Source organism: Phaenicophaeus curvirostris, chromosome 3 (assembly GCF_032191515.1).
Source record: "Phaenicophaeus curvirostris isolate KB17595 chromosome 3, BPBGC_Pcur_1.0, whole genome shotgun sequence".
NCBI classification, from domain to species: Eukaryota; Metazoa; Chordata; class Aves; order Cuculiformes; family Cuculidae; genus Phaenicophaeus; species Phaenicophaeus curvirostris.
In genome coordinates, this window is record NC_091394.1 from 35,699,548 (window position 1) to 35,715,024 (window position 15,477).

Sequence of the window (15,477 nt, forward strand, 5' to 3'; positions counted from 1 at the left end):
GACATGTGAACAAAATGCAAACAACAACAAACCCCAGGACTTTGTTTGCTCTTCACAATTCACTGCTCAGAGGCAATAGGTGAAATCGCCACGTTCCAGTGAGTCAGTGAACAAACCACAAAATGTTATTGGGAAAGAAGCTCCTGAAATGAATATAACATGTTGAAATGTAACAGGAGGTTCACCTGTATGGAAAAAAACTTATTTTATCCCCTTGCTCTTTTTATTTTATAGATATATTTTGGGTTTTATTATTTTTCACCAGTTTTCCTCAACTGAAGTCATTGGTGTTGAACTCAAGCCCCAGCACTGATCTTGGCTTCCTTCTCTGAAGTGAATCAGTAATGTGTGCAGTATTGCAGGGTGAAGATTTTCAGGCAAGAATAAGGCTGAAGAATGGAAATTTTCTGCTAACTGGAAAGCTTTCCTTTTTGGATAATATGCCACAGCAGTTGAGCTCACCACTGGAAAGTAGTTAAATGCATAAGATTTTTATGTGTAAACTAGTAAAAGCTTAAAGATATTAAAAACATTTTCCTCAAGTGGCTATGTGCCAGTGGGAAGAATGTTTAATGAATATTATAATCTGAAATTTATAATGTTGATGATTCAGGCTGTGAGTATGTTTTTTTTATTCCAAGTATGTTGTAAAGTACCCAGACATATCTATTGAACTCTGGTCTCTGGGCAGCCCTAAGAGCAGGTTTTTTTCCAGTTTTATACTACTAATTGCAGACAGTGGTGTTAAATTGGAGCAAACCGAGTAAAGCAGAAATGAATCACGATCCTTGTCTTTATGGGAGAAGGGAGAAGACTCTGTTAGAAACCGAAGGCATAAGTAATCATGGAGAGGAACATTTTACAGCGTTGCCATTTTTCTACTCTTTCCACCAGTACATGTGGGGTTGGAGGGGATTTTAGGTGAGGTACATTAAGGAATTTCCACACAAGGAACCCATGCTTTAGAGACTGGCCGCTCTTCAAAACTGACACAGAACCCAAGTCCTCTTCAGTATCAATTTAGAATTTTTAATAAAAACTAAAAAGGCCACTTCTTTCATTCTCAGCAAGCTCTGGTGTAGATTTCTGTGGCAGAAACTCAGTGTTTCTATTAGAGCATCTCTGTGATAGCAGCATTTTACAATTTTAAGATACTGAAACAAGTGCTAAAATAGCATATAACCAGTAAATTAAGGCACACCAGCGGGAGGCAGACAGTAATTTGAATACCTATGTTAGACTATTTTATCTCTGAACCTAAACTTTTATGTTAAAAAGGGGGTGGCGGGGAAGGGTATAGAATCCAGAAGTATTGGGTCTTGTGTTAGTTTTTGCACTCTATATGCTTTTGTGACTATACAGTATATTGTAATGCTATTACATCGTGGGCCAAATACTTCTGTGATCTTTCTTTTTACTTTGTCTTCTCTTTCTTGAAAATGAAATTTGGAAGGAATACTTAGTATTTAGGATTGAAAGATCAGGCACTTAAAGATTGCATTATTCCAGCTGCTAGGAATATTTATGCGATATTGGGCTTATCGCATATATTCTGTATTTTCCACTACCCCAGTACTCTTTTCCTTGCTAAATTTTAAATGCAGTGGAAACAAAAGCCGTTCATGTGTCAGGTAGTGCACAGGGACTACAACACGGCTGAGGTACGATTACTGAATTAGGCTTCGCTTCTGATATTTCTCATCTAGAACATCATCTCCTTTCACCTTGTATGAATACTGTTAAAACATGCAGGGTGAAATTTCTTTCTTCCTACACACAGGCAGAGCTGTCATGAATGCTTTGATAGAACTGCTCAGATGTTTGAAAATCCAGCCCAAATCAATCAGAGGGCTGCATGAAAGCATACAGATTGGAGTGGTACTTGCATCCGATGCAGAGTCCTAGGGCTTTGAATCAAATAGGAAGATGCTTTTCCTCTGATCTATGCTAATTGTTCATCAGCTGCATTCCTCATCAGGTGGGAATTAAAGACGGTGACTGAGACTGCACGGGGGCTTATGGGCAAGGACTGGGTGCCAGAATGATGTCACCCGTCAATATATGTAACTTGTAATTCATCAGTTATTTTAAGTCAGCCGGTGAAGTCATTCCTCTTGCCAAGAATTCGCAAGCTTACAGCATTAAATTTTATAATGAGTAGAAAACATAAGGCCAGACTTTTTTTCTCTCAGCATTTTATTCACTTATCAATATGACTAAATGTGGTAAGTGTGCCAGCTACGTGGGTAGGACAGTTTATAAATACAGCCTTAATAATTACTGGCTAATTGGATCATTCCTTCATTGTTGCCTATTTTATAAATATCCTAGACTTGGAAGGAGTAGATTTTAATTGGCAAATGTTGGGAGAACTCATCTTCCTTTAAAAAAAGTTCCTTAATTAATAATCAGGGGAAATGAAGAAAGGTGGGGTTTTTTTGCTAGGCAATTGGTACACTTTTTCTTGCAATTTGATCTGGCAGTGGGAATTAAGTGTGGAGTCCTGCTTTGGAAGGTTTTTGTTAACCTTACTGAATTGGTAACAGTCAAGTCCCCCACCGGAACAGGTATATTTTTTGAAAAATATTAGAAATCAGAGATGTTACCTGTTAGTGTCTCCCTTTGGTAACTCTCTCCTTCCCATCCTTCTCTTTGCTGGGCTGCAGGAAAGCAGCTGCTGCCAGTCATGAGGTGCTGCTGGTCCGTGGGTCGGCGAGTAAGGCTGGAGACCTGCAGCCGTGGGATAGAGAGCAGTCAGGGGAGCCTTTCCTTCCCCTGCCCTGCTCTGCTAGAAATCAGGCAGCTGGAGTTGGGGATGGCTACTGAGGCATTGCAGGACTTGAGCTGTGGGGAAAAAGCACTGATAACTGATTGTTAAAGTTAACAAAACTTTAGTTAACTTAAGATTCTCCATATCTGTCAAATTGTGGGGGGCAATGAATCATGCAGCTGCAGAGCCCTGTCTGTGCGGTCCAGTGGCATCTTTGCTCTGTAGGAAGCTATCTGTGAGCTTAAAAAACGTCACCTTCCCTGAAGAAGGAAGAGGAATCTCCTACTGTAGATTCAAAGTATTCCTGGTTTCCTATAGTGCCATAATCTCCATCTTGATTTACCAGTCCATAAATAGTGACTGCATAGTAGAGAAGAAGTTTTGTAAAAGATAGTTTTTGTTTCACGTATTTCAGCATTGTAGAAAAATCAGTTACTGTAACTGTGGCTTTTATGATGCTTTTATCCATCATAACTTACAGGTTGGAATGGTGTGTGAAATATACTAATTTTAATGATACACATATCTCATTTTCTTTCAGCGAGCATTAAATAGAAAAAAATTGACTGCAACTGAATTCAGCAATAAGGAAAGCTCTGAATCAAGCACTGAGCACGATAAAGAAAATTCCTTTATCAAAACTGAACCAAGAAGAGTTAAAATATTTGATGGAGGGCAAGTATTGTATTTTGTATGTTAGATATTGTTGAGAAGATTTCTTTTCCCTGATGCTAGACTTCACAGAGATGTTGCTTCCTGTTTGATTTATTTTAAACAACAGTTCCCATTCTGCAGTCTGTGGATGTTGGTTTATGTTTCCAAGAAAAATGGGAAGTCATCAGAAGCATGGAGCCATGAGAGTTATGCAGGGGGGTAATGAAATAAAGAGCAGTAGGCAGTGCAATTCATTTTTTCCAAAGGGCAAACATTAATCAGCCATAAAGGCAGCTAGATACAGCCATAGATGTAAATTCTTTTTCTATATTTCTCTTATGTGATAAATGATACCTGTCCTGCAGTAAGCTTGTGTAACTGTATCCAGGGAGGATATAGTCCAGGGTCTAAGCAACAGACTCCAGTAAAGTCTCTGTCTGGCAGTTCACTGTGGTATACGCGGGCCGGAGAACTCCTGATTTGAGAAGTGCCATGGAAATATTTACCGAGAGCCCTCATCCATTCACTGTAATACTTTAAATCAGTTGCCTGATATGAATAACAGTTGCTTTAGCCACAGCGTTGTGCCATGTACAACATCTTATAAAACAGATTTTTTTAGTGGAAAAGTGCCAGTGACAATCCTAAAAATTTTGAGCACAAGTGGTACATATTTTATTATTCTAGTAACTGGTGATAGGCTCTTGAGCTTTCCATTTATTGTTTCCTGGTCTAAGTCCAGTCTAGGACAGCAGTTAAGCCGTTACTAGCTGCCCGGGTAAAATATTGCTATGTGTTTCTGCTCAGATCCAAACATTGCAGGGACCAGGTCACAAAAGCTAAGCACAACTTTGGCATCCTTGAGCAGAGATATGAAGGGCATAGTTGAATCTGAATTGCTTCTTCCATCAAGAGACCAGTCCCCGTAGGCTGAGTCCAGAGCATGTTGATGGGGGAATTTTAAAGACTTTCCCGTTGTCATAACTAATGATGTTCCATTTTTGCATCCAACACAGAGCTACAAAGATGCTCTTTTAAAGTTTCCGTATGGTGCCCAAACCCATTTCCAAGAACTGACACTTTTAAAAAGTATGTTCCTGTGTTGCAAAGAGGAAATTTGAAATCCATGATTATCTAGTGAAAAATCTAGGCATGATTTTAACAAATAAATGTGGAAGTTGAGCAGAAGAAGAGCAGGATTGGTTTTGGCAGTTATTCATTTTCATATAGGATATGATTTTGAAAATTCTGAGAGATTGTGGTTTCTAACTAGAGTAATTTTCCTATTACAAGTAATTGCCTCACTGTTCTGGTACTGATACTAGGTACAAGTCCAATGAAGACTATGTGTATGTTCGGGGGAGAGGAAGAGGGAAGTATATTTGTGAAGAATGTGGAATACGTTGCAAGAAACCCAGCATGCTGAAGAAGCATATTCGCACACATACAGATGTCCGTCCTTACCATTGTAATTACTGCAACTTTTCTTTCAAAACTAAAGGTAAGGGCACTTTTTGGTCTGTGTTTTTCCCCTTTTTCTTTTTACTTTGAAGTATAATTCTTCTCACATTTGGCTCCTCATAGGCTGAAGTAGTTGCCTCTCTGTGGAGTTTTATTGTCTAATGCTTCAAATATTTGTAGTTTCTGATTTCCTTCTTTTCCTTTGTCTTCTATATGTTCATTCAGATAACTGCATCTTTATATGAATGAACTCTGAGGCGTGCCATGGTGGGTGAGAAATTGGAGTGGAAGGGGGAAATCATATGGGAGTGTGACGAAAGTCAAGTGAAAATAAGTGAGCTAGTTACCTGTTCATCCTAGGCTGAGATGGAAACATAGCATTTTAAGTCCCTAGCAGTGATCTTCTGTAGGTATGGCATGAACATATACTGTATTCCTATTGGCACTCAGCTAATTGGTCTGGGAAAGAAATTTGCCCTCATAAAATTGCTATAGTAACATTTGAAAGGACAAGGTTCCCTTTCTACTTGACCTTCTAAGACCCAAAGATGGACCCCTACTTTTTAAAACCTGTTTGCCCCTGATAATTAAATACATCCTAATTTAAGTGGGCAGTTTATTAAACAGTGGTAGATCCAGGACTCAAAAGTAAGTGAAACAGACAGGAGATATTTACAGCCAAAATATTTTCAGCAAAAAAATTCAAGGCAGTAAAATTTTTATTGGCTTTGAACATAATTTAGCAATAATCCCCCTCAGCTGTAATCTCAGAAACATTTGTGTTTTTAGTGGGTTTGAGACTATTCAGCATTTGGGTGGAAAAGTTCCAAGAAATAACCAAATGCTGCAGAAGGTGGGACAGGCAGTCTTTAGATGTGTCAAAACCTGTCACTGTATTCTGATACACCATATTGTCGTGTTGCCTTTAAGATGAAATGCCGGACTCTAGACAACAAATTCTGAGTATGGTTTTTGCAGAGCAGGTGTGCTGGCCAAATTCGAGGAACTAATATCTGCCCATTATGAAATTCTTCCTGGTTTCAGTTGTAGCAGATACTTTTATTTGCTTCCTCTTCTGCAGTTGCTATGCTGTTGCTACTACAGCTGGTGGAGTCAGTCATGCAGTTGGGTGCTTGATGTTTGGTAAACCACCCTTCATGAAAGGACAGTATAGCCAGTAACTTCATGCAGTAGATAAAGCTGGGAAATTTGCTATTTGTGAGTCAATATAGTGTTACAACAAATATTTCAAAATTTGGGGTGAATTCCTAGCTTCATTTCAAAGCACTCTAGAAACATGTCAGCCATGGTAGCTTCTCCCATTGACATACGTCAAAGAAACAGTTTTTGAGAGGCAATAGGAAGTTTAAGTATAAAGTGAGCAGTTACTTGTAATAATATACATTTCACAGACATCGTAATTTATAGATGTCTGATATACCCTTCTCTTTTTCTTGATGTTATTTGCCATATTTTCTTTTTGAAGGAAGGGGGGATGGCAGCCTGTGGGGTCTCTCTGCAGCTAAGCATTCACTTTTGAGATTCAGATCAAATATGTTCATGCTCTGATTTTGAATAAAATTAACCTGTTTATTTAGGTTGGCAGTGAAAATTATTACGCTAAAAATAGATTCCATCAAATACTAGTAGAGCTGCAAGACAGAAACTTTAGTTTCACACAGTAAATTTCTGTCAACATGATCTCAAAGACTGAATCTGGCTTCTTTATACTTTGGTGTAAACAAATGAGGGATCTTTTACACCAGTGCAAAATGTATCATTATATAGGATTTCCATCCTGTACTATTTTACTTCAGTGAAGAACTTCATGAAATGTAGCCAGAGGGCTAATAGCATTCAGGATGGTGAATCTGCTGCAGCTCCTGGCAGCTTGCATTGAGAGACAAGGTCCTATCAAGCATGAAATCATCAAATTATACAGGTGGTTACAAATGTAGCTGGATAAGATAAGGACATGAAGTGTGTATTTGTATACCTTTGTTTTGTCACAGAACGGGGTTTTTTTCCCTTTTTTTTTTTTCTTAAGGAAATTTAACAAAACATATGAAGTCAAAGGCACATAGCAAGAAATGCATGGACTTGGGAGTCTCTGTAGGCTTGATAGATGACCAGGAAGGAGAAGAAGAGTTTGGTAAGAATTTAAAATTTTCTTTCTTTACTTAATTCTTTTATTTATTTTGCCATCCCAGTTTCTTACCCTTTCTTTTCCAAAGCTTTTAAAGTCTTGTACGGGGGAAAGAGACAGAGGTAAAAATCTTAGAAGCTAGTCCAAGGGAACAAGAAAGACCGGAAAAACTTTCACCTAAAGAAATGACAAGCATATGCTAAAGATAAATTGCTGCTGAATTTTTCACAGTGTTATGCAGTTTAACTTTTTCAGTTTCACAGATAAATTTGACAAGGCTGCAAATACCACAAAAACAGCTGTTTGCTTAGAAAAAAATGTAGTGAAATGTAATGTTTCTTTGAAAATAGTTGTGCATGAAATTGTCAAAGTTTAGAGACTCACATTGCATAAACATTATATCATTAACATGCCACCCAAATCACAGATGTGTTGCTGAGTGCTTTACAAGGAGGCTAATCATCTTCCAGTGTAGAGTTCTGTCCTCCGTCTCAAATACTTCGGCATAAATCAGCTGATAGAGATCATTTAGAAGTTATGAACATTTTTCATCTTGACCTGTTCTGTTTCTCTGTTAGTGGTGAGAGTGTTATCAAAATGAATGTATTTGCTAATAATTGGAATTATGCACTTCCCACATCCAAGGATGGCGCTTCTGAAGAGGAGGTGAGATCAAGGACAGTCAAAGACAGCCAAACTAGGTTCACAAGGGTTTTGCTTAGAATGATAAGGAAGATGTAGCTACACCAGATGCAGTGAGATGTAGAACAGGTTGTGTATTAAGACTTTGTTTTGGATCTCAGCATGTCTCAGTGCAGTGGTGGCATTTTCTCCTTCTTCCCATTTCTCAGCAAGGAGATGAATCCTGTTGCCTTACCTTGTTGTATTTTTCTTCTTTCAGTGGAATGGTTTATTAGCTTGCGGATGCGGTTTTGAGAAAAGAAAGCAGTGGGGATCTTTATTTAAACAGTAAAGGGCAAGAAAGATGAATGCACTTGCTCCCATATGACAGCCGCAAGCAGAATAAGCGAATCAGCTTGAATCTAATTCTAAATAATGCTGGGAACATGACTCAGCTGGTATGATTCAGTAGTGCACTAGCTACAAAGAAACCTGCATTTTCCCTTTTTTGGCATTCTTCAATATGTTTCTTTTTAGAAAGCTAAAAAGATGTACCCCTTCGCAATTTCAGGCACCAAGTAAACAACACAGAAGATAAGCGGCAGGACAAATTACTGTCCTTTTCTCACAGAGGAACAGTTTTCATTAACATTTTCAGCCTTCACATGACAGAAAATTCATCAGTTTTTAAGGAGTGTTCTGTAGCTTTCAGAATTTTGTTTAGTTTTATAAGCTACAGCTGAACAGGTATTTCCATTTACTAGGAACTGAAAATATTTTATTGATTGATAAATTGATATTCCAAATCGCATGCATTAAAAATGGCATTTGTGGTTATAATGTAATGGGAAATGTTTCAAATGTTAAACAGTTACCAGTATTAACTGGTAGAAATAAGCCATTTCAAACATTTGTTGAAAGATTTCTTTCCTTTGAGTTCAAGACTATTTAATTGGGGGGAGAGAGAGAGAGAGACTCTCTCCTTTTACGTAGCACGTACAGGTGTGTGTAACCATAGTATAAATATATATTCCCTGAAATATGTTTTTTGCTTCAGCACAGTAATTACTTAATAAATTAAATATTCCGTTTTGGAAAAAAGGCAAGGCAAACATTCAACGGGATTTGCTTCATAATCCTTGAAATTCTTCCAGAAATTTAATTTTAAGATTGCAATGGTTTTTGTGTGTTTTTTTTTCAAAAATAGAACAGATAACACTTGTTCCTTTAACTAGGAACTCCAAACTAAAAACCAACTTGTTGATAAAATCCCTGCCTTTTCTAAACAGTCTGGTTGGCTATCCATAGTAAAACCAGCTTTGCAACACAAAGCTCAGCACAGAAGTCCTATCCAAGGAGCATGATAAACATGTTTGCTGCATCCGAACCAGTCCAGACTTCCCCCCAGCTGCTGCATAACACAGGGCAATTAGAATTATCCATGTAAATTCAATGAGTAACTACTCTTTTAAAAAAGTGATTTTGTCTGTCAGCTCACCTAGCCGCACGTGAAGGTGTTTCTCATCATAAATGAGAATTTGTTGGCCCATTTTTAAGGAGGGGGGGAAATGTGTGGTGTATTTACATACGTGCTTTTTTAAATCTAGGTAGTTCTGTTGCCCTCTCTGAAATCCTGTACATACTGATTTTTTTGGCTACATTTGAGCATGATTGAATGTGTTTATGTTTTTGAAGTGTCTAGGCAGTCTCTGTTAACAAAGTGGCTTTGGCTGCCTCTGTGGCTACCTTTACTCCAGGGCAGAGCAGCAGAGTTCACACTGGGGCCAGCACCCCTTGTGCCCAGTCTGGGCTCTAGGACTGGGCTTTGGGTGTTGAGTTTCACTTGTGGTGTTACATCTTTGGCCCAATGTATGTGGCTAGCAGGTCTGCATTGCATATCCTTTTGGTGCTTTAAAAAACGTTGTCTTTAAACTTGCACATTTTTGACTTGAAGTGGCTGTTGGAAACGACCTCTCTCTTTGTGATCTGGCCAGTCCTATCTCTTTCCTCAGTTGGAAGGCAATGTGAGATGCTGTAGAGGAAGGTGCAGAAAATCTGATAAGAAATAATTATGACCTCAGAAAAATACCTCTTCCTGTAGACTGTGTGAGATTGGCCTGTTTCCTGACCCACAGAATGTCTCTCTGTCTGTCTCTAACTAATTTGTTAACTGAACATTTGGAATACTGTTTATTCTTATGGCAATAAAAACATCTGCGCCTTTGCTTAAAGTAACTAAGCTGTATGTCTTCCGCCAGACTTTGAATTAGAGAATTAGCCAGGAATTTAACAGAGCCAACAACCTTTTATTTATTAAGGAATTTGCTGGTTCTATTTTTACGTAGATTTTTTTAAAACATAGGCAATCATGATTATCTGAATACATAATTTTTTAGATTCGTATGAAAAGTCAGCTTTGACCTGATAGCAGTACAGATTAATAGTGCCTGCAGATTGTATATGGAGTGCAAAGTTGTGTGCAATCCTGAGTGCAAGGCAGGCGTACACATAGACAGACAGACACACACACACACACACAAAGCCTGGTTTTTTCAGTAATCTGAGAACCTGAAATTTTGTTGTGCTGTAGTGTCTAGGGGGAAAAAAAAGAGATGCTCCCTAGCTGTCTGAAACTATATCCGATCAGAGCTTTTAACATAGCATTCTTTGTATTTGGGCTTGTCATCGTTTAGGTATTAGTAAGTACTTTCTGGCCTGGCTTTTTGTATTCAAAACCATTCCCTCATCCATTTATCTTTCATCTTCTGCTCTGTGGAATGTTCTTGTCACCAAAATACAGGGTTACAATGTAAGGAATGTTAATATCTGAATTAAATTGTCAGATGAGGTGAACTGTTTAGTGTGACATACTGCAACTGGGGATATCCTCTTTGGCCATGTTGACCCAACATTTTGCTATGCAGTCTTAAAAACAACAATAATTTGTCTTCAAATTAAAACATCTGTGAACCTTAAACCTCTAATATTTCATATGTAAGTTCATGTATGAATGGTATCGCATGCCTGAGTAAATTCGCACAAAGTAGTTATTTATTAATGAAATCAGTAGATGGGCAGAACTTATTTCAGTGGTCTGTGCTGAGAAATTAAAATATGCATTACTTTACCAGCGAAAAGACGTAATCATAAGTTTCATATATATATTTATATATATACACACAAGTATATATAAACTACTTTCATTTTCTGCAGTATTATATGAACCCCTCTACAGATACAACAGTTCTAATTAGCTATATATTACTTATAGTAGTTCTTAAGTGAGTTTCCATGGTTCTTCATTAGCTTAATCATGACTCAGTCTGTGTTTTCACTGCACCTACCTCTAAGGAGTGAAAATAAATGAAAATTGTTGCAATAATATCCACCTTTTGCAAATGGAATGGAAAGCTGGTTCTGTATAACTTATGTGGGATATTTTTGTAGTTATTTTTTTTTAATAGTGTCTGGTCTTCAACTTGATGTACATTAAAGATGACTGGAATTCTACACCTACAGCCTGGGAATAGACTTGCTGATGCGAGGGTTGATTTACAATGTACAGCTTACCCAGGAAGGCTTAGGTATAAATAATCTCTTTAAAGAAGGAGAGGTTACTCTTACTTTTTTGCTTACTTTTATTTTGTTACTGTTAGGAATGAAAGTCAAAAGCCCACAGGTTTGAGGGGGGGTTCTCATTTCTGAAGAGCTCTGGCTATTACCAGTCTGAATTTAACCCAGTAGATGTCACTGTGAGTCCTTTTTGATGATGATGAGCAGTGGACAGTAGCTGCAGCAAGACTAAAATCGGTCAAGTAAAGCCTAGGAACAGACTTGGAAAGACAAGGAGGTGGCACCTTTGGGTATAGATGCTAGCGTTTTTTCACAGTACTGTGTTTACCCTTATTTTTTAAAATTTGTTTAAATGATTGTGGAATAGTCTATTGCAAGACCCACACAACAGGCAAAGAAGGCAAGGAAGGCTTGTAGAAAAACAGAAGTTGTGTTAATGACTTGATTACTTTCAAGTTTATGATAATATGATGACATGCTAAAAAAAATCTGCCTTTATTGCCGTGGGTTTTTTTCCTGAGTTTGATGAACAATGAATAATACAGAACATTATTAAATAAACTCTTTTATGTAGGTACTAGTCCATAACTGAAGATGCTTCCACAATTTTGGAAAAATTTGGTTTGTTAAAATTGGGTTTGTTAAAACCATGTATGGTAAGGATTCCTATAGGAAAAAAAAACTTTTAAAATAAAGAACTTCAAAGTACATAGAGAGACCTATTTCAGTTACCTAATTCATAGCATCACAACTGGAAAAAACAGTTTATGGACTTACCCGCTCCAGGCATGTCACTAATGGACATACTAGGATGCTGATAAGTCTGGCTGATGCTGTTGTGCTAAATAGCTTGAAGCCTTTTCTTTCCCTGCTTTGAGGTAAAATGTCAGTATAACAGAGCCTTAGCCAGCAAGTTCATCAATGCCACAACAAAATACAAAGCTGATTAACAGAGGATTGGCAACAAAATAAATGAAGAACCAATATGCTTTTTGCCTAAGATTTGCATATGCTTACTTCAATACACAGGATTAAAATCTCAGTTTTATTAAATATAATTATAGCTGGCATGCGAGCAAAATCCCCAGTCAAAAGCTGTGTCTACATTTCTATTATACTTTATTCCCAGCTGTTCATAGAAAATTTTTTGCACAGTTCATGTCTGTAGCCAGAAGCTCCACTTTCTCCTGTGAAGTCCATTAAGAAGAGTCTTGCTAAGGGTTTCAAAGAAAAGATTGCAACAGTTGACAGAGGATGAGAGACATTTCCTACTCTTCCAAAAACACTCTTTAGCAAAAAGTCTTAAGCAGTCTTGCTGTTAAGATGATGAGAGTTGCAAATTTGTAAGAGAAGTAGCTTTCATAAAGCCGAGCAGCATTCACTGAATAGTGTGAAACGTTTTTCCTGTTTTCTTTCTTTTTTAAAACCTGTGAACTTTCATGCCAAAATCCAGCTCCCTGTATGCTAGTGGCCTTTAAATTTATTGCACATCCTTCATTCCAGAATTCTAACACTGCTTTACATCCTCATACAAAGTCAAACACAGAAGTAATTTTGTTTCCTTTGGAAATTGAGTCAGTTCTAGTTATATGTATCAGCTACATAAGCATATGGTTATAATTGTGCAGAGTTTAGAAGAGGAAGCAAAGATTAATTTTTCCCCAATTAAAACTGCAAGGGAACTTTAGTAGGCAGCGTACTATTACCGAAATGGATTGGGGCCAATACTACTTGATTAACAAGACAGTGTTTGGAAAAGAGTCTTTTACCACAAAGACTGGGTGCAGCCTCAGCTTGATGCCTTTTTGGAGAAGACCCATAACCTGCTTGGGTCCTCTGCCACTTAACACTCCAGCATCATCTTCTCTCGCAGCTCCACTGATGTACAGTAATGCTCAAGGGGATCACTGATTACGATTATGCTTGGGCACCTCTTGTTTCAGCAAACATGCACACAGGTAAAAAAGGGCAGAGCAACGTGTTCCTTTATGCATTGCCAGAGCAAGCAAGTCAGCAATGGTTTGGGTTTTTTTTTCATCTGATGTTTCGAAGGGTTGTGGGAGTAAGGGAACCACATTCATTGCTGTCACCTCGCCTACACTGCAGGCTCTGGCTCCAGGTAACCACACTTGAGTAGAAGCTGCCAAATGCATGAAGGGTGGAGGTTAACAGGGGAACAATAGAGGGAAATTATATCCCCCAGAGTCCTGCGTGTAAGGAATCTGTGTCCCACAGAGGGTTCCTCTTCCCCTTTCCATGGCTTTATTCTAGAAGGCTGAGACATATGCAGAAAACGTATACATGAGCAGAATTTGCTAGCAAATCCTGTAGTGTTTTTAAGTTGATTTGAAAAAAAGATAGTTTCTTATTATAAATCAGGATATTGTTTGAGCATATGTTTTGCCTTGTTTTAAAAATGCAAAAGTTCAGTCTAATCACTCAGATAATTTCTCTTGCCAGTGGAGACAGTCATTCGTGATTGACATCAGCTTTCATAGAAAATGTGAATCATGTGGGGAGAGGGAGAAAAAAGAAAAGAAACAGTAGGATTTCACAGAAAATAGTTATGTGATGTTGGTGGAGCAACCAAAGTGAGGAATGAGTCCCTACTGAAATCCAAGACTTTAAAATGCCCCATGTATTATTTCCAGAGTTGCAGGGAATGCCTTGGTCACCCTTTAAATGTAACACATGGAGGATGCTTTGAGATCTGTAGAGGTTCTAAGATTTTAGATGTGTTTGCTTTGCAAATTGGTGATGAAGAAACACTGTTTGTGTGAAAAAGAGAGATGACAGAAGTATGGAGCGAAAATAAATGTTTAATAACTCCATGTGGTTTCATTAATAATATTTTTAACAGTCCTACTTGCCATATTTTTTGAATGGACCTTATTGAATTAATTTTTCAACTAAAATGTATTTTCTTTTTTGAATAGCTTTGTCTGTAGATGAGAATTGTCAATGAAGACTATTTAAGATTCTAAATAAATATGTTTGTTAGCATCATTCCAATGACCTGGAGGGTTTGGGATATTTTAAATAAGATTTCAGTTTCATGCCTGCTGTAGTAAATGTAGAAAATCTATAGTTTCCGTATTTATTTAATGTACAAATTACTGTGTAGGCAAAGAGGGGGGAAATCATTATAGAGGGATTTTTTTCAAAGGAACTATTAATCTTGTTTCTAATTGCATTGCTTATTTGAAACCATAAAAGCTTGTAATGGGGGGTAACTTATTGAGAGGTAGCTGAATTAAACCCGTTTATTTTACCTGCAGTTCAAGATGCCTGTTTTGGTTTCAGTAACCTAGCAGCCTGAAGCGTTTATGGTACATTCAAATGCTTTTAAGGGTTTGATTTTTTTTTTTCAGAATCATTTATTTTGATGGTAAGTTGACATTGTAGCTTTCCCTAGAACAGGATTTCTGAGATTTTAACTAACCAGCCATCACTGGTTTTGCAGAGCCAAATGATTTTTATGCTGATATTTTTTTTCGAGAGCTCAGCAGACAGATCTTAATCAAATATAAAATAGTAGCGTATCCAAAGCATTTTGTCTTTTATAAAATATGATCCCAGACAGTCTGGCTTGGAATCGGATACAGCAGATGGGATTTTCTGTCTCTTTACTAAAGATGATTCTTTCTTTCCAAGTTATGATATAGAAGAAGGTGAAAAGCTGCAGTAGAGCTGTATTTTGTAGAGAAATTTACCACCTGACAGGAGATTTGGCTTTAAGACTTGAAATCGGGAGGGCTTTTTCATGTTCTCAAAGTTTCACACATAGGTAAGTTTTGATAGGATTAGGGCTTTCTTGCCTCCTAGGACTTACTGGGTGATTTCTTAATTATCTTTGCAAAACATCAGCAAAGTGAAGAAATGTGGTAAGGTCTAATTTTGGTCTCTTCTTCCTGTTAATGAGAGAGATTCCTGACTAACAGCCTCCAGTCTTTCTGTTCGCATCCTTCAAAAACCTTTGCAGCGGTGATTCATATTAGGTACAAAGACACCCACTTATGAGTCAGAACCAGCTAAAGAATATCCCACCGTTAAAGTTGGTAGACCAGCTTTGTATGTTGTCACTGGGAACTTAATGAACCAGGAATCTGCACATGTCACCCCAAGCGAAAGAGTGAAAGGGATGACTTTCAGCAAATGGTTACAAATGGCTGAAAAGAAAACAGCCAAGTATAGAAGGTTAGAAACAACACAGAAGATGAAACATGTAGGTGTATAATTTTATATGTTCCCT

At 37.7% G+C, this 15,477-nt stretch overlaps 1 protein-coding gene across 2 annotated transcripts in view; it reads left to right on the forward strand.

Moving 5' to 3' along the window:
• The window catches only part of HIVEP1 (HIVEP zinc finger 1), a 118,284-nt gene that overhangs the window by 97,653 nt on the left and 5,154 nt on the right, over positions 1–15,477 (forward strand). For both annotated transcript variants that reach the window (XM_069853646.1, XM_069853647.1), the window contains 3 exons: positions 3,312–3,445; positions 4,750–4,925; positions 6,933–7,037. In XM_069853646.1, the coding sequence (XP_069709747.1) occupies positions 3,312–3,445; positions 4,750–4,925; positions 6,933–7,037 (415 nt within the window). The remainder of the gene's footprint in view (positions 1–3,311; positions 3,446–4,749; positions 4,926–6,932; positions 7,038–15,477) is intronic.